Here is a 23,758-nt window from a genome sequence, read left to right as displayed (position 1 = left end):
TGTATTGGGTGTGTGTGTGGCGTGTATTGTGTGTGCGTGGCATGTATTGTGTGTGCGTGTGGCGTGTATTGGGTGTGCGTGTGGTGTGTATTGTGTGTGCGTGGCATGTATAGGGTGTGTGTGTGTGGCGTGTATTGGGTGTGTGTGTGGCGTGTATTGGGTGTGTGTGTGGCGTGTATTGGGTGTGTGTGTGGCGTGTATTGGGTGTGCGTGTGGCATGTATTGTGTGTGCGTGGCATGTATTGGGTGTGTGTGTGGCGTGTATTGTGTGTGTGTGTGGCGTGTATTGTGTGTGCGTGGCATGTATAGGGTGTGTGTGTGGCGTGTATTGGGTGTGTGTGTGGCGTGTATTGTGTGTGCGTGTGGCGTGTATTGTGTGTGCGTGGCATGTATTGTGTGTGCGTGTGGCGTGTATTGTGTGTGCGTGGCATGTATAGGGTGTGTGTGTGGCGTGTATTGTGTGTGTGTGGCGTGTATTGTGTGTGCGTGGCATGTATAGGGTGTGTGTGTGGCATGTATTGTGTGTGCGTGTGGCGTGTATTGTGTGTGCGTGTGGCGTGTATTGTGTGTGCGTGTGGCGTGTATTGGGTGTGTGTGTGGCGTGTATTGGGTGTGTGTGGCGTGTATTGGGTGTGTGTGGCGTGTATTGGGTGTGTATGTGGCATGTATTGGGTGTGTGTGTGGCGTGTATTGTGTGTGTGTGTGGCATGTATTGGGTGTGTGTGTGGCGTGTATTGTGTGTGTGTGTGGCGTGTATTGTGTGTGCGTGTGGCGTGTATTGTGTGTGCGTGGCGTGTATTGGGTGTGTGTGTGGCGTGTATTGTGTGTGCGTGGCATGTATTGGGTGTGTGCGTGGCGTGTATTGGGTGTGTGTGTGGCGTGTATTGTGTGTGCGTGGCATGTATTGTGTGTGCGTGTGGCGTGTATTGGGTGTGCGTGTGGTGTGTATTGTGTGTGCGTGGCATGTATAGGGTGTGTGTGTGTGGCGTGTATTGGGTGTGTGTGTGGCGTGTATTGGGTGTGTGTGTGGCGTGTATTGGGTGTGTGTGTGGCATGTATTGTGTGTGTGTGTGGCGTGTATTGTGTGTGCGTGGCATGTATAGGGTGTGTGTGTGGCGTGTATTGGGTGTGTGTGTGGCGTGTATTGTGTGTGCGTGTGGCGTGTATTGTGTGTGCGTGGCATGTATTGTGTGTGCGTGTGGCGTGTATTGTGTGTGTGTGTGGCGTGTATTGTGTGTGCGTGGCATGTATAGGGTGTGTGCGTGGCATGTATTGTGTGTGCGTGTGGCGTGTATTGTGTGTGCGTGTGGCGTGTATTGTGTGTGCGTGTGGCGTGTATTGGGTGTGTGTGTGGCGTGTATTGGGTGTGTGTGTGGCGTGTATTGGGTGTGTGTGGCGTGTATTGGGTGTGTGTGTGGCGTGTATTGGGTGTGTATGTGGCATGTATTGGGTGTGTGTGTGGCGTGTATTGTGTGTGTGTGGCGTGTATTGGGTGTGTGTGTGGCGTGTATTGGGTGTGTGCGTGGCATGTATTGTGTGTGCGTGTGGTGTGTATAGGGTGTGTGCGTGGCATGTATTGTGTGTGCGTGTGGCGTGTATTGTGTGTGCGTGTGGCGTGTATTGTGTGGCGTGTATTGGGTGTGTGTGTGGCGTGTATTGGGTGTGTGTGGCGTGTATTGGGTGTGTGTGGCGTGTATTGGGTGTGTGTGTGGCGTGTATTGTGTGTGTGTGGCGTGTATTGGGTGTGTGTGTGGTGTGTATTGGGTGTGTGCGTGGCATGTATTGTGTGTGCGTGTGGTGTGTATTGTGTGTGCGTGGCATGTATAGGGTGTGTGCGTGGCATGTATTGTGTGTGCGTGTGGCGTGTATTGTGTGTGCGTGTGGCGTGTATTGTGTGTGCGTGTGGCATGTATTGGGTGTGTGTGTGGCGTGTATTGGGTGTGTGTGTGGCGTGTATTGGGTGTGTGTGGCGTGTATTGGGTGTGTGTGTGGCGTGTATTGTGTGTGTGTGGCGTGTATTGGGTGTGTGTGGCATGTATTGGGTGTGTGTGTAGCGTGTATTGGGTGTGTGTGTGGCGTGTATTGTGTGTATGTGGCATGTATTGGGTGTGTGTGTGGCGTGTATTGTGTGTGTGTGTGGCGTGTATTGGGTGTGTGTGTGGCGTGTATTGGGTGTGTGCGTGGCATGTATTGTGTGTGCGTGTGGTGTGTATTGGGTGTGTGCGTGGCATGTATTGTGTGTGCGTGTGGTGTGTATTGTGTGTGCGTGTGGCGTGTATTGTGTGTGCGTGTGGCGTGTATTGTGTGTGCGTGTGGCGTGTATTGGGTGTGTGTGTGGCATGTATTGTGTGTGCGTGTGGCGTGTATTGTGTGTGCGTGTGGCGTGTATTGTGTGTGCGTGTGGCGTGTATTGGGTGTGTGCGTGGCATGTATTGTGTGTGCGTGTGGCGTGTATTGTGTGTGCGTGTGGCGTGTATTGTGTGTGCGTGTGGCGTGTATTGGGTGTGTGTGTGGCGTGTATTGTGTGTGCGTTGCATGTATAGGGTGTGTGTGTGGCGTGTATTGTGTGTGTGTGTGGCGTGTATTGGGTGTGTGTGTGGCGTGTATTGTGTGTGTGTGGCATGTATTGGGTGTGTATGTGGCGTGTATTGTGTGTGCGTGTGGTGTGTATTGTGTGTGCGTTGCATGTATAGGGTGTGTGTGTGGCGTGTATTGTGTGTGTGTGTGGCGTGTATTGGGTGTGTGTGTGGCGTGTATTGTGTGTGTGTGGCATGTATTGGGTGTGTGCGTGGCATGTATTGTGTGTGCGTGTGGTGTGTATTGTGTGTGCGTTGCATGTATAGGGTGTGTGTGTGGCGTGTATTGTGTGTGTGTGTGGCGTGTATTGGGTGTGTGTGTGGCGTGTATTGTGTGTGTGTGGCATGTATTGGGTGTGTATGTGGCGTGTATTGTGTGTGTGTGTGGCGTGTATTGTGTGTGTGTGGCGTGTATTGGGTGTGTATGTGGCGTGTATTGTGTGTGTGTGTGGCGTGTATTGTGTGTGTGTGTGGCATGTATTGTGTGTGTGTGTGGCGTGTATTGTGTGTGTGTGGCGTGTAGTGGGTGTGTGTGTGGCATGTATTGGGTGTGTGTGTGGCGTGTATTGTGTGTGTGTGGCGTGTATTGGGCGTGTGTGTGGCGTGTATTGTGTGTGTGTGTGGCATGTATTGGGTGTGTGTGTGGCGTGTATTGTGTGTGTGTGGCGTGTATTGGGTGTGTGTGTGGCGTGTATTGTGTGTGTGTGTGGCATGTATTGGGTGTGTGTGTGGCGTGTATTGGGTGTGTGTGTGGCGTGTATTGTGTGTGCGTGTGGCGTGTATTGTGTGTGCGTGGCATGTATAGGGTATGTGCGTGGCATGTATTGTGTGTGCGTGTGGCGTGTATTGTGTGTGTGTGGCGTGTATTGGGTGTGTATGTGGCATGTATTGGGTGTGTGTGTGGCGTGTATTGTGTGTGTGTGGCGTGTATTGGGTGTGTGTGTGGCGTGTATAGGGTGTGTATGTGGCATGTATTGTGTGTGCGTGACATGTATAGGGTGTGTGTGTGGCGTGTATTGTGTGTGTGTGGCGTGTATTGGGGTGTGTGTGTGGCGTGTATTGTGTGTGTGTGGCGTGTATTGGGTGTGTGTGTGGCGTGTATTGGGTGTGTGTGTGGCATGTATTGTGTGTGCGTGACATGTATAGGGTGTGTGTGTGGCGTGTATTGTGTGTGTGTGACATGTATAGGGTGTGTGTGTGGCGTGTATTGTGTGTGTGTGGCGTGTATTGGGTGTGTGTGTGGCATGTATTGTGTGTGCGTGTGGCGTGTATTGTGTGTGCGTGTGGCGTGTATTGGCTGTGTGTGTGGCGTGTATTGGGTGTGTGTGTGTGGCATTTATTGGGTGTGTGTGGCATGTATTGGGTGTGTGTGTGGCGTGTATTGTGTGTGTGTGGCGTGTATTGGGTGTGTGTGTGGCGTGTATAGGGTGTGTATGTGGCATATATTGGGTGTGTGTGTGGCGTGTATTGTGTGTGTGTGGCGTGTATTGGGTGTGTGTGTGGCATGTATTGTGTGTGCGTGTGGCGTGTATTGTGTGTGCGTGTGGCGTGTATTGTGTGTGCGTGGCATGTATAGGGTGTGTGCGTGGCATGTATTGTGTGTGCGTGTGGCGTATATTGGGTGTGCGTGTGGCGTGTATTGTGTGTGCGTGTGGCGTGTATTGTGTGTGCGTGGCATGTATAGGGTGTGTGCGTGGCGTGTATTGTGTGTGCGTGTGGCGTGTATTGGGTGTGCGTGTGGCGTGTATTGGGTGTGCGTGTGGCGTGTATTGTGTGTGCGTGTGGCGTGTATTGGGTGTGTGTGTGGCGTGTATAGGGTGTGTGTGTGGCGTGTATTGGGTGTGTGTGTGGCGTGTATTGTGTGTGCGTGTGGCGTGTATTGTGTGTGCGTGTGGCGTGTATAGGGTGTGTGTGTGGCGTGTATTGGGTGTGTGTGTGGCGTGTATTGGGTGTGTGTGTGGCGTGTATTGGGTGTGTGTGTGGCGTGTATTGTGTGTGTGTGTGGCGTGTATTGTGTGTGCGTGGCATGTATAGGGTGTGTGTGTGGCGTGTATTGTGTGTGCGTGTGGCGTGTATTGTGTGTGTGTGTGGCGTGTATTGTGTGTGCGTGGCATGTATAGGGTGTGTGCGTGGCATGTATTGTGTGTGTGTGTGGCGTGTATTGTGTGTGCGTGTGGCGTGTATTGTGTGTGCGTGTGGCGTGTATTGTGTGTGTGTGGCGTGTATTGGGTGTGTGTGTGGCATGTATTGGGTGTGTGTGTGGCGTGTATTGGGTGTGTGCGTGGCATGTATTGGGTGTGTGTGTGGCGTGTATTGGGTGTGTGTGGCATGTATTGGGTGTGCGTGTGGCGTGTATTGGGTGTGTGTGTGGCGTGTATTGGGTGTGTGTGTGGCGTGTATTGTGTGTGCGTGGCGTGTATTGGGTGTGTGTGTGGCATGTATTGGGTGTGTGTGTGGCGTGTATTGTGTGTGTGTGTGGCGTGTATTGTGTGTGTGTGTGGCGTGTATTGGGTGTGTGTGTGGCATGTATTGTGTGTGCGTGGCATGTATTGTGTGTGCGTGGCATGTATTGTGTGTGCGTGGCATGTATTGGGTGTGTGTGGTGTGTACATGTGCATCGTGTAGTGTGTGTGGTGTGTACTTGTGCATCGTGTAGTGTGTGTGGTGTGTACTTGTGCATCGTGTAGTGTGTGTGGTGTGTACTTGTGCATCGTGTAGTGTGTGTGGTGTGTACTTGTGCATCGTGTAGTGTGTGTGGTGTGTACTTGTGCATCGTGTAGTGTGTGTGGTGTGTACTTGTGCATCGTATTGTGTGTACGTGCGCACTGTCCGCACTCAGTAAAGGGGATGGTCTGTCACAATTACATTACACCTATTAATAATGACAACTCCATATTTTTCTCTTTCTTTTACTGTAAAAACTTACATAAAATGATGAAAATATGAACATTTACAAACTATCCTTTAACCCATAAGGACCCAGTGTGACATTTGTGTCAGTTCCAAAATTAATTTTTCTCTATATTTAACCCTCCTTAAGTGGTTTATCACCATTTATTGTGATATTATCTTCTGTATTTTGTGTTTTGTTTTTTTTTTTTCTGTGAAAATCAGGCATTTTCCAACATTTAATTCACTGATCATGTTGATGTTCATAAAAGCTCAGATTAAAGTTGAGGGTTATTATATCAATAGAGAAAAGTGAAGAAAAAGTGACGTTTTCAGCAAAGTCTGTCATTAATTGAACACAAACCAAGTGTCTCCATCCACTGTCATTGATCCAACTCCATGGGTTTTACTGGTGAATCAATGTTGTAGAAGATGACGGTGTTTCCACGGTAACTACGGAGCCTCTGAACGTCCAAATGGGTCATATGTGATGACCATGAAAAGTTAATTGCATTTTACACCAATTATTTATAATAGGATCAGTGGATCAACAGGAATTAAACCTTACAAACCTTACAAGCGTCTTTGAGTACTTAGAAAAGCGCTATATAAAACCGATGTATTATTATTATTATTATTATTATTATTATTATTATTAATATTATTATTACATCAATAGATAATTTTGGTAGATGGTGGATGTTTGGGTCTTTATGGGTTAGCAATAAAATGTGAAAAACCTGAAATTTTGTAAGTAAAATTTTAACATTCTACTTTCTGTTATTAAATATTTTTTGCCATTGTAGATCCAATCCATAATATATATGCATGTATAAATGGTAAGTTGAGGTGTAATATTGTTAAAATTGCACTTATTTTTCCTCAAGAAATCTCGGTTTTTTCAGGTCATTCACATCATTTTTGTTTGGATAGTTTGTAAATGTACATATTTTCATAATTTCATTTTGATTGCACAAAAACAAGGAGAAAAATGTGGAGTCGTCATTATTTACAAGTTGTTATGCTATTATTTCACTGGTTCGGCCCACTTGAGATGAGTTTGGGCTTAATGTGGCCCCTGAACTAAAATGACTTTGACACCCCTGCTACATATAATGAAAACTACAAAATTTTCTCGTCATTGTAGGATAAAAAAAAAAGTAAAATGACACAAAAATATTTACATTTACAGACTAGCCTTTTACAAAAAAATGTGATTAACCTGTAATTTCTTAAGAGAAGTATGTGGAATTCTACCAGTATTCTGCCTCCATCTAAATGTTTTGTGTATTTGTAGATCCACTGTGATCTGTAAGTTGTAATGCACATGTATAAATGATAAATTAAAACATATTATTGATAAAATTGCACTTATTTTCAGGTTGTTCATATTTGTTCATGTTGTGTTCAAGTATAATTCATGGTTGTAAACACTTTCATTATGGAATTTGACTTTTTTCACTCAAAAACATCAAAAAATTCTTTGGAGTTGACATTATTTATCAGTTCTTAACCTATTATTTATATTATTTTACTGGTCCGGCCCACTTTAGATCATATTAGGCTGAATGTGGCCTCAGAACTAAAATGAGTTTGACACCCCTGACTTAGGGGGTCAAATGAGTGGCCATTTTTGTCAAAAAAAAAAAAAAGTTGTAAGAAATGCATAGAATTGTGTTGAAATAATGCTAATCCATTTGTGCACACACTCAAAAAAATAATTAAGCCAAAAATGTTGACTTTATGTATTTTAATTATATGTAAATCTTCCAAGTAATTTTATTACATAAGTTTAATGTAAAGAGTTGCATTTAATACAATGTTTTTTTCTATCATATTGAGCCAATATGAGTAAATTAAATACCTTCAGTCAGATTTGACTTAGTTAATGCAAACTTTTACATAAACTGTATTTGACTGTGACGTTCAGCCTTTTTATGTGATCTAGTAAATAAAGTTGACTTTATTTGTTTAGATTCACTTTATACTAAGCATATTCACATTATGTTTGACTTTTTCGGATAAATAAACTTTAAATTTCATATATTTCAGTTACATTTTACTTTAAAATATTACTTCGTGTTTATTAGAGCCAAGAATCATTTTTTTGAGTGCAGACTACTGATATTATTTGACAGTGGAAGCTACATTTTCAGAAATATTGGATTTGGAATAGCACGTGTATGTGAAAACTTTTGCTGGTGGACGGACATGACATTACCCATGATGCTCTGGTCAGTACCAGTACTTTATTAGGAATAAACTTATATACTTACTATTGCTAATTATCCTCTTATTCATAAATGTTAGTATTGTGGATCTAAAACACAGGAGTCAAACATGCGGCCCGGGGGCCAAAACTGGCCCGCCAAAGGGTCCAATCTGGCCCCTGGGACGAATTTGTCAAATGCAAAAATTACACTGAAGAAATTAATCATTTTAGGTCAAGTTCCCAATTTAATCTGTAGTGGGTCAGATCAGTAAAATACTATCAGAATAACCTTTAAATACTCACAATTCAAAATTTTTCTTTTTGTAAATGTAAAAACTTTCATGTCATTTTACTGTATTTACACTAAAACAAGCTATCATTTCACAAAAATGCGAATAACCTGAACAAATATGAACATTTTGAAATGTCTGAAGTGCAAGTTTTCCAATATTCTGTCTGTTATTAAATGTTTTGTGTATTTGTAGATCCACTGTGATCTATAAGTTGTAATGCACATGTATAAATGATAAATTAAAGCATATTATTGATAAAACTGCACTTATTTTTCTTGATAATTTTCAGGTTTATATTTGTTCATGTTGTGTTCAAGTATAATTCATGGTTGTAAACACTTTCATTATGGAATTTGACTTTTTTCACTCAAAAACATCGAAAAATTCTTTGGAGTTGACATTATTTATCAGTTCTTAACCTATTATTTATATTATTTTACTGGTCCGGCCCACTTTAGATCATATTAGGCTGAATGTGGCCTCAGAACTAAAATGAGTTTGACACCCCTGCTTTAAAGTAATGTGAATATCATGAACAAACTGAAATTTCTTCAGAAAACTAAGTGCAGTTTTAACGGTATTTGTCTCAGTTTATCATTTACATATGTAAATTACAAACTTACAGATCACAGTGGATGTACAAATATGCAAAACATTTAATAACAGACAGAATATTGGAAAACTTGCACTTCAGACATTTCAAAATGTTCATATTTGTTCAGGTTTTTTGCATTTTTGTGAAGTGATACTTAGTTTTAGTGTAAATACAGTAAAATGACATGAAAGTTTTTATATTTACAAAGAGAAAAATTTGGAGTTGTGAGTATTTAAAGGTTATTCTGATAGTATTTTACTGATCTGACCCACTGCAGATTAAATTGGGAACTTGAACTAAAATGATTAATATCTTCAGTGTAATTTTTGCATTTCACAAATTCATCCCAGGGCCCACACTGGACCCTTTGGCGGGCCGGATTTGGCCCCCGGGCCGCATGTTTGACATCTGTGCTTTAAAGGAATGTTGATAGATGTAAACATTTTGATCGCATAATTTTACTTTTTTTGCTCTAAAACATAGAGGAAAGTTTGTAGTTGACATTATTTCTATATTATTATGTTATTATTTTACTGGTCCGACCCACTGCAGATCAAATTTAGCTGAATGTGGAACTGAACTAAAATGAGTTTGACACCCCTGATCTAAAACAATAACAGCTGACACAAAAACACTAAATGTGGCAGTGGACGGATGTGACATGGTTGTTACAGATCCCATCATACTGATGCTCGGCAGCCATGTCACCGTTTCCACAAATGATCCCTGTGCAAAAACTAGGATCAGAATTATTTATTGTATAGTTTATCATCAGACTAAAGAGGAAATAACAATATAGAATTGTTATTTCTGTATAAAATGCTTATTATTAGAAAACTGTTGATTTAAAAAGTGACGTGTGACATTCTTTATGTATGTATTCACGTAACATAAGCAGGATGGATCAGCACCATACTCCATATTGAACCTGTAAAAATAAAACATGTGATATGTAGGAGAGAATCTGGTAAGAAAAATTGGGGAATCTAAAAGAATAGAATATTTGTTTTTCAGGTAAATTCAGTTCAAATATAACTTGGCCATTTGTGACATTAAAAAATAGCATTAATTGTGATGAAATTGGACATTTTTGAGCTGAAAACATAGTTCATATGACCATCAACATGTTGAACAGAACTGAAATCCTGTAAATTTGCAGAACTTGTATTTACCAAAACAAAGTTCCTTTAGGGATTCACTTAGATGGATTTCTTATGCACAAAGACAGAAATAAGACCTCTAAGCAAATTTTAGCCGATTAGTATTATTGTAATCTTTGTGTAATGAGCGAGGCAGATTGTTTTTTTTTTTTTTTTTTTTAAAAGAACAATAGCTTTAATGCACAGAATTTAATGATGTGTAAAACATAAGATAATTGGAAAAGCAGAGGGGAAAAATGAGGTAGTAACTGCTCATGATCATTACGGCCATAAAAGAACACAAACAGAAAAGCTACTTACCCACAAAACCTCACACGTAATCAAAAAAACATTCAAGAAAAAAATATCTCTTTGTACTTTCTGTATTGTTTGACTCTGACGTTAAACACCACCCGGCAAAAAAAATAGGCACACATGCAATATTTGACTGCACCACCTTTAGTTTTAATAACAGAACACATTCACTGTCACATCTGTTTTGCCACATAATGTTTACGTAATGTTACAAGAAGGTTCATTTTATTTTTCTATCCATAGTTGCATTAATTTTTGATAACACTGGTCAACAACAAATTTATTGTTTAAGTTTTTTGAGCTGATTTAGGATAATTTTGGTGTGCTGAATCCAAAAATCACATGAATTTTGCTCAGTCAGGTCAACTTTCTGAACTATGCTACATATTGGCTTTTTAACATTTGTGCTTACATTTATGGGCATTTTCACATCATATGATACAAAATTCTTTCATATTTCTTGCAGTAAACGAGTTCTGAAGATTTTACTTTTGCAAATTTATGATTAATGTTTTTTTTTTAATATTAGAGGTGAATGAAATGGCTTCGACGAGAAGATCTTGCAGAAATAAGCCTGACGTATTCTGCTACATCTGTGGTGAATACACCATTGTACCTAACAGGAATCACGTCACAAGTTTTATAAAGTGTGCTTACCAATCTTATTTTGGTATTAATTATTATATTTTGTGGGAAGATCAAATTTTTCCAAATCAAATTAGCAAAAAAACCTGACCTTATTGAGAAAAACAGATGTCATTTTTTGATTTAGCGGTGCAAAATGGTCCTAATTCCGTTGAAAAAACCTAGACAACTTGCAAAAAAACATTTTTTTGTAACCCGGTGTTATTGATGATGGAGAATTGGGGCCACTGCATCCAGTCTTCATCACATGGAGGCTAATCCATGTGTAAAAGGACGTCTCATTCTCCCTGAACCGTTCTGTCTAGGGATGCAAATTATCAATTAATCCATTAATCATTAGTTGGTTGCCCTTATCGATCGATTAATGATTAATTGATAAGCGGCGCTTTTTCTGAGAATCTGAATTTCTCTTTCAATGCAGTCTATAAGAATAAAAGCTGAATTTTTTTTACATACTTCATGACAAAAGCATGTCGTATTCCTTAATGAGTGGGGGTGGGGGTGTTACTCGGCTGCACACGCTCAGTGCGGTTGGGTGATGAGTGCGTGTTGGTTGGTAACTGCGCGAGTTCATGAGTCACTTTCCGTCCTACGTGTAATACTATAGGGGTACGGGGCAGTGCAGTCTGTGCCCCTGTAGAACTGAAAGTGAAACTTCATTTACCTCTTCCATCTCCTAAAGCTTCGCAAATGCTCGACATACCTGTGGCCCGGATCAGGATCCTGGAGGATGTTTTCAACTTCTGTCTCACAGACCGTGGACTAGACCAACCTCCTGGGAAAACGCTCCGATCTGATACCGACCCTGCATTTGTGCATGTATTTAGGCGGAGGTGCACCACCTGTGTTTGGCTCCACCAGGTCCATAAAGACATTCTAACTCATCAACGCCATGATCCAGTTCGATGACCGGCTATCCCAGCTGCAGCGCCACAGTGTGGACAAACCTGCAGCCTTCGGACGGGTGGACAAGGGCAATAAACTGACAATAAGAAAAAAGTTATGGATGGATTTTCATGAAATTTTCAGGAAATGTTGATACTGGCACAAGGAACAAACAAGAAAAGCACTCGGAGAGCACAGACCTCTGCCAAGACAGATCTGCCGCCCGTGTGTGTGTTTGTTTGTTAGGAAGATAACTCAAAAAATTATGGATGGATTTTCATGAAATTTTCAGGAAATGTTGATACTGGCACAAGGAAAAAATGATTAAATTTTGGTGGTGATCAGGGGAATGGGGGGGGGGGGGTTTGTTTGTCTGGTCATTAGCAAGAATACTCAAAAGTTATGGAAGGACTTTGACATTTTCAGGACATGTTTGTTTAATCATTTTAATCATTTCTTCCTTGTGCCAGTATGAACATTTCCTGAAAATTTCATGAAAATCCCTCCATAACTTTTTGAGTTATCTTGCTAACAGACAAACAAACACGCAAACACGCATGCACACAAAGCTAGTGATCACAATACCTCCTGGTGGAGGTAATAAGAATGACAATGTGAAAGAAAACAAGAATGAGAATGCGAAAAAGAATGCGAATAACGGTCCTATACCCAATTATCCCTCTCAGTTCATTTCATGAAAATCCGTCCATAACTTTTTGAGTTATCTTACAAACAAACAAACAAACAACCACGCACACAAAGCAAAGCGATCACAATACCTCCTGGTGGAGGTAATGATTACATTTTGGCGGTGATTGGAGGGGGCGGGGGGGTCTACCTTGGCGGAATTTTGTGTTCGCCGAGTGCTTTTCTGGTTATTATTATTATGTTGTTGTTATTATTGTTATTATTATTATTACTAAATGTAATGCATAAACAAATCATACATTGCATGTAATGAAATATCTTCCCAACACATGCGTGAAACACAGATAACGCAGCTGCGACACCAACAAAAAAACATCTGAATAAGTGAAATCTCATGTGAATGTGCGTTTTTTTTTTGTTTTTTTTTAATGTGTATGAAGAACAGCTGGATCTCTCCAGACTCCAGCCTCAGCCTATACTGCCCCAGCAGGATTTAAGACAGAGCCCATCCCACCCACTCCCATCCCAGTCCAACCTCGCTCTTGATCCAGAGTGATGAGAGATGTTGGGATGTATTGTTATGCTTTATGCATTCCAGATGAGACCTTAGTCTGCCCCCCCCACCACCACCACCACCACCCCACCCCACCCCCCTACTCCCACCCCCGCCCATGTGAGTGTGTTTCAAAACATGTGTTCTGCTACGTTCCTGTATGTCATGAATTTTCGCCCTTTTATGACAAAGGAAAAGTTGGGTGTGGTCAAAAAAAAAAACAAAACACAACCAGCAGTGTTGTACAAGGACAGCGTTTTCTTTTGTTCAGATTTCTGCGCTTATTTCTTTTGAGAGAGAGAGAATGGTTTTAAGTGCATCTGCAGGAAAAAGACGTTAAATCCCATACAGTACTCAGTAGCCATATGGCGTTGGCAAGTGGCGCACACAGTCGGAGAAGAAAATATAGCATGGCAGCCTTGAGTGAGCGCTGTGGGGGGATGGGATGGAAAGACTTAATTGAAAACAGAGCTTGTTTTTTTTTATATTTTTCCATTATAAAGTTACCCTTTCAAAACAATTACCTGGGCTCTCATTACAGTGAGACTACAGTTCAGCCTCAGCCTTGTTAAAAAAAAAAAAAAAACAGCTCCCGCAAAAACCAAACTTCAGTCTTTTGGGTTTAATAACTAATGTACAGTAGAAATACTAAACATGTGTTAAGACGCACACACACACACACACACACACACACATATACACACACAAGTTAAAGATGCATGCTCATGGAAAACAGTCAAATATTCAAAGCCACAAGCACACACAAACATATACAGTATATATAAAAACTCACAAAACAAACTACACACCATCACAATGCAGCTGACAGTCTAAAACGCCACTTTAGGGATGTGGGGGTTTTCCGAGGAGAATATTTAATTCTCTGAGGTCATTGTTGGGTTTGTAGATCTCCAGTCTGTAAAAACTACACACATGGTTATAAGGGAGGAGGGATGGGGGGGAGGAGGAGGAGGAGGAGGAGGAGGAGGAGGAGGAGGAGGGAGTAGCCGCAGTGGCCCAGTCCTGAGAACGTCCAGACGAACTCCAGTGTAATTGTTGCAAAGTGGATGACTGGAAACTGCACGGAAAACTGAAGGTTTAGTGACAGTAACTCTGATTCACCTCCAAAGAGCGTTATTTGTGTTCATGACTAAGAACAGGTCGTTTAGCAACTCCTGTTTTGGTTTCATTACCTCCACCAAGAAGTTTTGTTTTCATCTGGGTTTGCCTGTGTGTGTGTGTGTTTGTTTGTTTGTTTGTTTGTTTGAATGTTAGCACAATAAGTCAAAAAGTTATGGAAGGATTTGGATGAAATTTTCAAGAAATGTTGATACTGGCACAAAGAACAAATGATTAAATGTTGGTGGTGATCGGGGGGATTTTTACCTCCTCCAAGGAACAGTGGAGGTTATGTTTTCGTCAGGGTTTGTTTGTTTGTTAGCAAAATAACTCAAAAAGCTGTGGATGGAGACATCATGCTTCTTATAAAGTTAGACAAAATTAGGTGCACCCTAAATAACTCTATGAAATGTTCAGGAAATGTTGATTTTGGCACAAGGAACAAATGATTACATTTAGGTGGTGACTGGGTGGGGTGGGGTGGGGGTCTGATCTGATGTGCCTTGGCGGAGGTCTGTGCTCTCCGAGTGCTTTTCTAGTTATTGAATGTGACTGGATCAGCGCTAGAGTACAGACCTGAAAATGACCACGACTACTTCATTTCCCCATAAAACTAGTGGTGACCAGGAAATTCCGAATAGTATCAGCAGCACTTTCCATGAAGTAGCCTTTCCTCCTTGTGTGTGTGTGTGTGTGTGTGTGTGTGTCTGGGTTTCTTCCTTCAGTGTGAACTGATGGGACAGGCTCTGCAGACAACAGGCAGCTGCAGCGCCCATAACACACAGTGTGCAGGCCACCCCGGTCACACCCAAGGCATCCCAGGCATGCAGGGCCGGGCACTCACACAGTGGGCTCCAAATATGCCTACAGCCCTGACTGTGAGCGTCTGTGTGCATGAATACATATGTGAAATAAGGGGGTGGGTGGGGGGGGGGGGGGGGGGGCAGTGTTTAACCCATAAAGACTCAAACAGCCACCAGCAAACAACACCATCTACTGATCTGAAGTGTTTAATTACTGCTGAACCACTAATTCTATCAGTACATGTAAATAATTGGTGTTAAATACAGTTTGTTGTCATTTCATGGTCATCAGATATGACCCATTTGGACGCTCAGAGGCTCGGCAGTTACCATGGAAACACCATCATCTTCTACAACATTGATTCACCAGTAAAACCCATGGAGTTGGATCAATGACAGCGGATGGAGATGGTTGTTTTATGTGTGAATGAGAATGTGAACGAGAATAAGAATAAGAATGAGAATGTGAATGAGAATGTGAATAAGAATAAGAATGTGAATGAGAATGAGAATAAGAATAAGCATGCGAATGAGAATGTGAACGAGAATGAGAATGTGAACAAGAATAACAATGAGAATGTGAACAACAGTAAGAACAAGAATGAGAATGAGACTGTGAAGGCGAATGAGAATGTGAATAAGAATAAGAATGCGAATGAGAATGCGAATAAGAAGAAGCATGCGAATGCAAATGAGAATGTGAACGAGAATGAGAATGCGAATGAGAATGCGAATGAGAATGCGAATAAGAATGTGAACAAGAATGAGAATGTGAACAAGAATAAGAATGAGAATGCGAATGAGAATGTGAATAAGAATAAGCTTGTGAATGCGAACGAGAAAGTGAACGAGAATGAGAATGCGAATAAGAATAAGAATAAGCTTGCGAATGCAAATGAGAATGTGAACGAGAATGAGAATGAGAACGCGAATGAGAATGCGAATAAGAATGTGAACGAGAATGAGAATGTTAAGGTGAATGAGAATGTGAATAAGAATAAGAATGCGAATGAGAATGCGAATAAGAATGCAAATGACAATACCAGTAAGAATAAGCTTGGGAATGCGAACGAGAAAGTGAACGAGAATGAGAATGTGAATGCGAATGTGAACAAGAATGACAATACGAATGCAAATAAAAATGCAAGTGAGAATGCGAATAAGAATGAGAATGCAAATGCAAATAAATGTCCAATACCTGTGGTGTTTCACCCTAAACAGTGATAATCCGTCCCAGTTTATTTCTCAGACGTGTGTGTGTGTGTACGTGTGTGTGTGTGTATGTGTGTGTGTATGTGTGTGTATTATAAATGTTCAGTAAATGTTCCATCAAACCCCAGATTAAAACCAGCTCAAAAACAACACGGCACAACTAAAGCTCAACACCATTCTCACATCTGCCATTAGACACATTCTTTTCGCGTGGATTTTTGGCTGGAAATGGAAAACTGTCTCCAGTGTTTATTTGAAACATAAATAGTGATGGTGACGGTTCACATGTGATCTGTAGGTGTGTCCGAAGCTGAGCCGGGAAGACGCAGCTAAGCGTGAGCCTATCTCCTGGCTTTCCTGTATCAGACAATTGCCTTTTGGCAGCGGTGGGAGCAGACTAAAGCCTGGGTAAAGCCCCTCCACCCTCTCCATCTGCAGCTGTTTATTTTGACTGACGGCTCACTGGGACGCTCAAAGAGGCAAAGAAAGTTGGACCAGATTCATTTCAAGTCGAGCACTGCCTCATTCACACCACAACCGAAATCCACCGACGAAACGTCATGTTGACAGCGCAAAAAAAAAAAAAAAAAAAAAACTCAAATGTTTTGGGAGTGGGACATATATATGTGTGTGTGTGTGTGTGTGTTCAGGAATGCAGGAGTGCTTACGTGGGTGTTTGACCGACTTGGTGAGTAAGAGCGAGGGTTGGATAAAATGTGAATCAGAGCAGGATGGAACAAAATAGTGAAGGAATGGTGAAGTAATCATCTGAATTTGCCTTTTTTTCACTATTTTCCTGCTGCATGCTCCAGCTGTGCTGCAGCTTTGGGCCAGCCAGGAAGTGTTGGGGGGTGAGGTGGGGGGGGGTGAGGGGAGGTGGAGGCAGGGTGAGGTCAGCGAGCTGTCGGCCCCTGGGAGGGAACATAACTGAGCAGAGAGAGGACACACACTTGGCCCACTGTTACAGCTTTATCTGTTCATTCTTTGACTTAATTGTCACCCGGGCCTTTCATCAGGAACATATGGACACAGGCGAAGCTCTGCACGGGCGGCCATTTTGGATGGTTTTAACCCCTAAAAACCCACTGTTACCACTACAAATGAATGATTCTCCCTATTGAACCTTTCTTAAGTGATTTATCACTATACAGTCATGGAAAAAATTATTAGACCACCCCTTGTTTTCTTCAGATTCTTGTTCGTTTTAATGCCTGGTACAACTAATGGTGCATTTACTTTGAATGATGTTCAAAGGGATGATGTGGATGTGGACAGGGGTCTGGACCAGCACGCATGTTGGTCTAACGTTCTAAAATACATGTTCCTTTCACCTTACATGTGTTTTTCTTGGTTTTTTTTATATTTACGTTTTTTTTTTTGCTACTTACGTATGGGGATAGATAGAACGATAGAATGATAGAACAATAGATAGATAGATAGACAGACAGAAGGATAGAACGATAGACAGATAGACAGACAGAACGATAGATAGAACGATAGATAGAACGATAGAACGATAGAACGATAGAACGATAGATAGATAGATAGATAGATAGATAGATAGATAGATAGAACGACAGAACAATAGATAGATAGAACGATAGAACGATAGATAGAACGATAGATAGAACGATAGAACGATAGAACGATAGAACGATAGATAGATAGATAGATAGATAGATAGATAGATAGATAGATAGATAGATAGATAGATAGATAGATAGATAGGTAGAACGAACGATCGATCGATAATTGGCAGTAATTTTATCTGGTGTTATTATTATTATTATTATTATTATTATTATTATTATTATTATTTTATTTTTACAGTATTAAACTTTAAATTAACAGTTTAATCTCATAAATAGAAAAGACATATTTGTGAAATTATGATACATTAGTAAATGTATTTTAACTGTATTTTTCTGTGAAAAAAGAAAAAAAATCTTAAAAAAAAATGGAAATTTTATGGTTATTCACAGTTACAGTTTTTTTCATGTTATTTTACATTTGACATGTAAAATCACACTCTGTTTTTGTCATTTCATTGATATTTTCCTGTATCTTAAAAATACAGGAAAAATCTGTAAAACAAACAGTGAAAATTCTGTTAAATTACAGATTTATTTATTTTTTTTAAATTTTTTTTATTTTTTACAGTGCATGGGCATAAATGGCTTATTTTGTGTTCTTTTTTTTTCTTTTAAAAGCACCAATTCCTCTTAGACTTTTTTTTTTTTTTTTTTTTTTTGCACTGTCGCTTTAATAAACCCAATAAAAAAATAACCTTGAAAAAAACAAAAAAAGCATTAGTCATTTTGTGCGTGTTCACTCTGCTGTACTTGACTTCATCTGCGCTCATGACGCTAAGTGTTTAATTGTTCTTCTGAAGTTCTACGATCCCTATTGAATCACTGAATAATCAGATGAAATAAAATAAACACGACTGAGCTGAGGCTGAAACCAAAACACACGCTGCGTCTGTTTATGGTCAGGAGGCTGTGATTGGCTGGGTCAACTTAGAGGAAGAGGAGGAGGAGGAGGAGGAGGAGGAGGAGGAGGAGGCAGAGTGGAAGCCAGGATGGGTCGGACTTTTCCCCCTCTCCTCTTCCAGCTCAGCCCTGAGGGATCCACGGCCAGAGGGAGGGGAGCACCGACTCTATGACGGAGTTGTTCAACGGAGGGACAACACCCAGAACAGTGTGTTTTAAAGCCGTCTCCCCACATGGAGCTCTGGGATTCTTTCACCCTAGTGTTGTTTTGTATCTGTGGACACACCCTGATTTATGATGCAGTTGAGATTTGAGGAGGAAAGTCAACGAGCCTTTAGCCTGTAGCCTTTTAAGCTGCTGCTGCGTTTTCCACTAACGAAGTCAGGGTTGAGTATAAAGTGGACCGAAAACAGGATGGTGACAGACTGTAATGGAAAGTCTGTCCCATCCACTCTGCCAGCGCTGATATTAGCGGCTACCCGATGAAATCACTGCGGTTCAGCCTATATGTGAACAGTGGACACCCAACATAAGAACACAGGAATGTAGAGAACAGAGAACAGAGAACGGATCCTCATTTTTTGTCATTTAACCCATAAAGACCCAAACATCAAACATCATCGACCGATCTCTTTCACTGGGTTACAAAAAAAATGTTTTTTTGCAAGTTGTCTAGGTTTTTTCAACTGAATTAGGACCATTTTGCACCGCTAAATCCAAAAATGACATCTGTTTTTTTCAATCAGGTCAGGTTTTTTTTTCTTTTTTGCTAATTTGATTTTGAAAAATTTGATCTTCTCACAAAATTGATGACATTTTTGTGACTTTATCAGTTGATTTTTTATATAGTTCTCACCCAAAATAGGTTTTAAGAGAAAAAAAATCATTTTCTAACAGGATTCCTGTTAGGTACAATGGTGTATTCACCGCAGATGTAGCAGAATACGTCAGGCTTATTTTTACAAGATCTTGTAATATTAAAAAAAAAACAAAAACAAAACATTAATCACACTGGTCAACAACACATTTATTGTTTAAGTTGTTTGAGCTGATTTAGGATAATTTTGGTGTGCTGAATCCAAAAATCACATTAATTTTGCTCAATCAGGTCAACTTTCTGAACTATGCTACATATTGGCTTTTTAACATTTTTGCTTACATTTATGGGCATTTTCACATCATATGATACAAAATTATTTCATATTTCTTGCAATAAAAAGTTCTGAAGATTTTACTTTTGCCAATTTATTACACTGGGTTACAAAAAAATGTTTTTTTGCAAGTTGTCTAGGTTTTTTCAACTGAATTAGGACCATTTTGCACCGCTAAATCCAAAAATGACATCTGTTTTTTTCAAACAGGTCAGGTTTTTTTTTTTTTTTTTGCTAATTTGATTTTGAAAAATTTGATCTTCTCACAAAATTGATGACATTTTTGTGACTTTATCAGTTGATTTTTTATATAGTTCTCACCCAAAATAGGTTTTAAGAGAAAAAAAATCATTTTCTAACAGGATTCCTGTTAGGTACAATGGTGTATTCACCGCAGATGTAGCAGAATACGTCAGGCTTATTTTTACAAGATCTTGTAATATTAAAAAAAAAACAAAAACAAAACATTAATCACACTGGTCAACAACACATTTATTGTTTCAGTTTTTTTAGCTGATTTAGGATAATTTTGGTGTGCTGAATCCAAAAATCACATTAATTTTGCTCAATCAGGTCAACTTTCTGAACTATGCTACATATTGGCTTTTTAACATTTTTGCTTACATTTATGGGCATTTTCACATCATATGATACAAAATTATTTCATATTTCTTGCAATAAAAAGTTCTGAAGATTTTACTTTTGCCAATTTATGACACTGGGTTACAAAAAAATGTTTTTTTGCAAGTTGTCTAGGTTTTTTCAACTGAATTAGGACCATTTTGCACCGCTAAATCCAAAAATGACATCTGTTTTTCTCAATCAGGTCAGGTTTTTTTTTTTGCTAATTTGATTTTAAAAAATTTGATCTTCTCACAAAATATAATAATTAATACCAAAATAAGATTGGTAAGCACACTTTATGAAACTTGTGACTTGATTCCTGTTAGGTACAATGGTGTATTCACCGCAGATGTAGCAGAATACGTCAGGTTTATTTTTGCAAGATCTTCTAGTCGAAGCCATTTTATTCACCTGTAATATTAAAATAAATAAATAAATAAAAAAACATTAATCATAAATTGGCAAAAGTAAAATCTTCAGAACTCATTTATTGCAAGAAATATGAAATAATTTTGTATCATATGATGTGAAAATGCCCATAAATGTAAGCAAAAATGTTAAAAAGCCAATATGTAGCATAGTTCAGAAAGTTGACCTGATTGAGCAAAATGAATGTGATTTTTGGATTCAGCACACCAAAATTATCCTAAATCAGCTCAGAAAACTTAAACAATAAATGTGTTGTTGACCAGTGTGATTAATGTTTTTTTTTTATATTACAGGTGAATGAAATGGTTTCGACTAGAAGATCTTGCAAAAATAAGCCTGACGTATTCTGCTACATCTGCGGTATGAGGATCAGCACCTCCAAATCTGAGGCCATGGTTCTCGACCGGAAAAAGGTGGTTTTCCCTCTCCGGGTCAGTGGGGAGTCTTTGCCCCAAGTGGAGGACTTGAAGTACCTTGGGGTCTTGTTCATGAGTGAGGGAAGGATAGAGCGTGAGATTGACAGACGGATCGGTGCAGCATCTGCGGTGATGCAGTTGTTGTACCGGTCGGTTCTGGTAAAGAAGGAGCTGAGCTGAGAGGCGAAGCTCTCGATTTACCGGTCAGTCTACGTTCCTACCCTCACCTATGGTCATGAGCTTTGGGTCAGGACCGAAAGGACAAGATCCCGGATACAAGCGGTCGAAATGAGTTTCCTCCGCAGGGTGGCTGGGCGCACCCTTAGGGATAGGGGGAGGAGCTCAGTCACCAGGGAGGAGCTCGGAGTAGAGCCGCTGCTCCTCCGTGTTGAGAGGAACCAGCTGAGGTGGCTCGGGCATCTGTTTCGGATGCCTCCTGGACGCCTCCCTGGGGAGGTGTTCCGGGCATGTTCCACCGGGAGGAGACCTCAGGGAAGACCCAGGACACGTTGGAGAGACTATGTCTCTGGGCTGGCCTGGGAACGCCTCGGGGTCCGCCCAGAAGAGCTGGAGGAGGAGTCTGGGGAGAGGGAAGTCTGGGCGTCCCTGCTTAGACTGTTACCCCCGCGACCCGGCCCCGGATAAAGCGGCAGATAATGGATGGATGGAATAACCCTCAACTTTACCCTGAGTTTTTATAAACATCTACATGATCAGTGAATTAAATATATGAAAATACCAGATTTTCACTGGAAAAACACCAAAAAAAAGGGAAAATAGTATAATGACTGGTACTAAATCACATCAGAAAGGTTAAATATAGAGAAAAAATCATTTGGGAACTGCCACAATAGTAGCCCTGGGTCTTTATGGGTTAATGCAGGGGTCTCAAACATGCGGCCTTGGGGCCAAATGCGGCCCGCAGGATGTTTTTGCAAAGTGCAAAAATTCCAGTCTTGAATTGAATTCAGCAAAAAAAAAAAAAAAAAAAAAAAAAAGCTTAAATTAAGGAAAAAAAATCTTGAATTAAGCAAAAAAAAAAAAAAAAAAAAAAAAAAAAAAAAATCTCAAATTTAGCAAAAACAAAATCTTGAATTAAAAACTTCAAATTTTTGTCTTTGTTTTAGTGCAAAAAATAACATTAAATTATGAAAATATTTACATTTACAAACTATCCTGTAACAACTGAATGTGAATAACCTGAACAAATATGAACAACCTGAAATGTCTAAAGAAAATTAAACACAATTTAAACAATTTTCTTCCTGTTCCTCAGTGTTTAGTGTCTTTGTAGATCCGATCCATAATGCACATGTAGAAATGATAAGTTGAGGCAGAATATTGCTAAAATTGCATTTATTTTTCTTAAGAAATTTCAGTTTTTTCAGGTTATTCACATCTTTTTTGTTTGGATAGTTCATAAAAGCAAGTATTTTCATAATTTAATGGTGTTGTTTTTTTTTTTTTTTGCACTAAAACAAACACAAAAATTTGGGGTTGTCATTATTTATAGGTTATTCTGTTATTATTTGACTGGTCCGGCCCACTGGAGATCACATCGGGCTGAATGTGGAACCTGAAAGAACATGAGTTTGAGACCCCTGGTTTAATATTTTTAATTTTATAACCCATGGGCCAAAGTAGACTGTTTGGCGGACCGGTTTTGGCCCACGGTCCTTATGTTTGACACCTGTGGTTTAGACTCTCTGGTGAGATCGGTCAGTTTATCAGGGGAATCGATAAAATAAAGGCTTTAGATTTGGATCTCGGAGGCTGTACTATTGCCAACATAGACTTGGCGCCGTCCCAGCAGAGGCTCGATGCCCATACAATACTTCCTTTGTTCAGCGGTCGTAGCGTGCCCACTGTGGAGCCCAATACTCCAAAGCTGAACCAGGAAGTCAGGGATCACAAAGGGTCACTTCCCATTGGCCAGTGTTCAACTTTGACCTTCCAGTTCTTCTTCAACTGAATCTCCCTTTTCTTCCATCTTGACATAATAATAAGCCGTATCAGCGCCGCCTCATTCAACTCCGACACCGAAGGGAGCGGAGAGACGGATGCCTTCACTAAACCGAAGCCACAATTATCTTCAAGTGTCTCTTTTTGGGGAGAAAATTTGGTTCATTCAGCAACTCATTCCCCCCCAACAATCTGAAGTCATTTGTGTAATATGCTGTCCTTGCATGAAAGAAAAAAAAAAAAAAAAAAAAAGTACAGTTCTGAGCAGCTGCTGATTTGTCTGGACTAATTCCAGCCTTTCAGACTCTTTATTGTCAAGTCTGAGATGGTACGGCCAAATGTCAGCTCTGGCTTTTATGCTGTTTTCAAGCTACGCAATAATATACGTTTAATGGTATTTCAGTCGACTGTCTTTCAGACTAGTGAGTTTGAGCCTTTATCGGGCAAGTGACTATTTTTGGTCATTTCCGCACACATTATAAGACAGTGACAGCAACAGTTAGGTACCATGAAATAATGGTTCTCAAACTTTTTACAGTGGAGTACCCCCTGAAATATACTTTTTTTTTTAGCCCAGTACCCCCAACTTTTGCCTCAGCATTTTTGATTGAAAAAAATATTTGGCAAAATTTGTTCCTGAGCCAAAGGTGTCTGTTTATGTTTTCTAAACTTTGTAAACAAACAACATATATTTAACTATAATACATCTGACAGTCTGACTTTCAAAACACTAAACCTTAGTGTGTTATTGGAGGTCATGAGACTTTTTTAATTCTGTGAAATTTTCCCAAAAAATGTAT

The 23,758-nt window shown here is 40.4% G+C and overlaps 1 protein-coding gene across 1 annotated transcript; it reads left to right on the top strand.

Moving 5' to 3' along the window:
- Nucleotides 1-15,080: 15,080 nt before the first annotated feature.
- Nucleotides 15,081-18,595, top strand: LOC115424208 (circumsporozoite protein-like). Its single transcript, XM_030141328.1, has 3 exons — nucleotides 15,081-15,845; nucleotides 16,183-16,292; nucleotides 18,499-18,595. The coding sequence occupies exons 1-3, from the start codon at nucleotides 15,081-15,083 to the stop codon at nucleotides 18,593-18,595; spliced, it is 972 nt and encodes a 323-aa protein (XP_029997188.1).
- The last annotated feature ends 5,163 nt before the right edge of the window (nucleotides 18,596-23,758 follow it).

The sequence above is a fragment of the Sphaeramia orbicularis genome, chromosome 8, assembly GCF_902148855.1.
Source record: "Sphaeramia orbicularis chromosome 8, fSphaOr1.1, whole genome shotgun sequence".
Classification (NCBI taxonomy): Eukaryota; Metazoa; Chordata; class Actinopteri; order Kurtiformes; family Apogonidae; genus Sphaeramia; species Sphaeramia orbicularis.
Note: the sequence above shows the minus strand (reverse complement) of the source record. Positions and strands in the feature narration are given on the sequence as shown.

Coding starts and splice junctions, on each gene's coding strand:
- LOC115424208 (XM_030141328.1), top strand. CDS start 15,081: ATGGTTGTTTTATGTGTGAATGAGAATGTGAACGAGAATAAGAATAAG. Junction 15,846..16,182: donor ATGCGAATAAGAATGAGAAT/GCAAATGCAAAT, acceptor TGTGATCTGTAG/GTGTGTCCGAAGCTGAGCCG. Junction 16,293..18,498: donor GGGAGCAGACTAAAGCCTGG/GTAAAGCCCCTC, acceptor CTCCTCTTCCAG/CTCAGCCCTGAGGGATCCAC.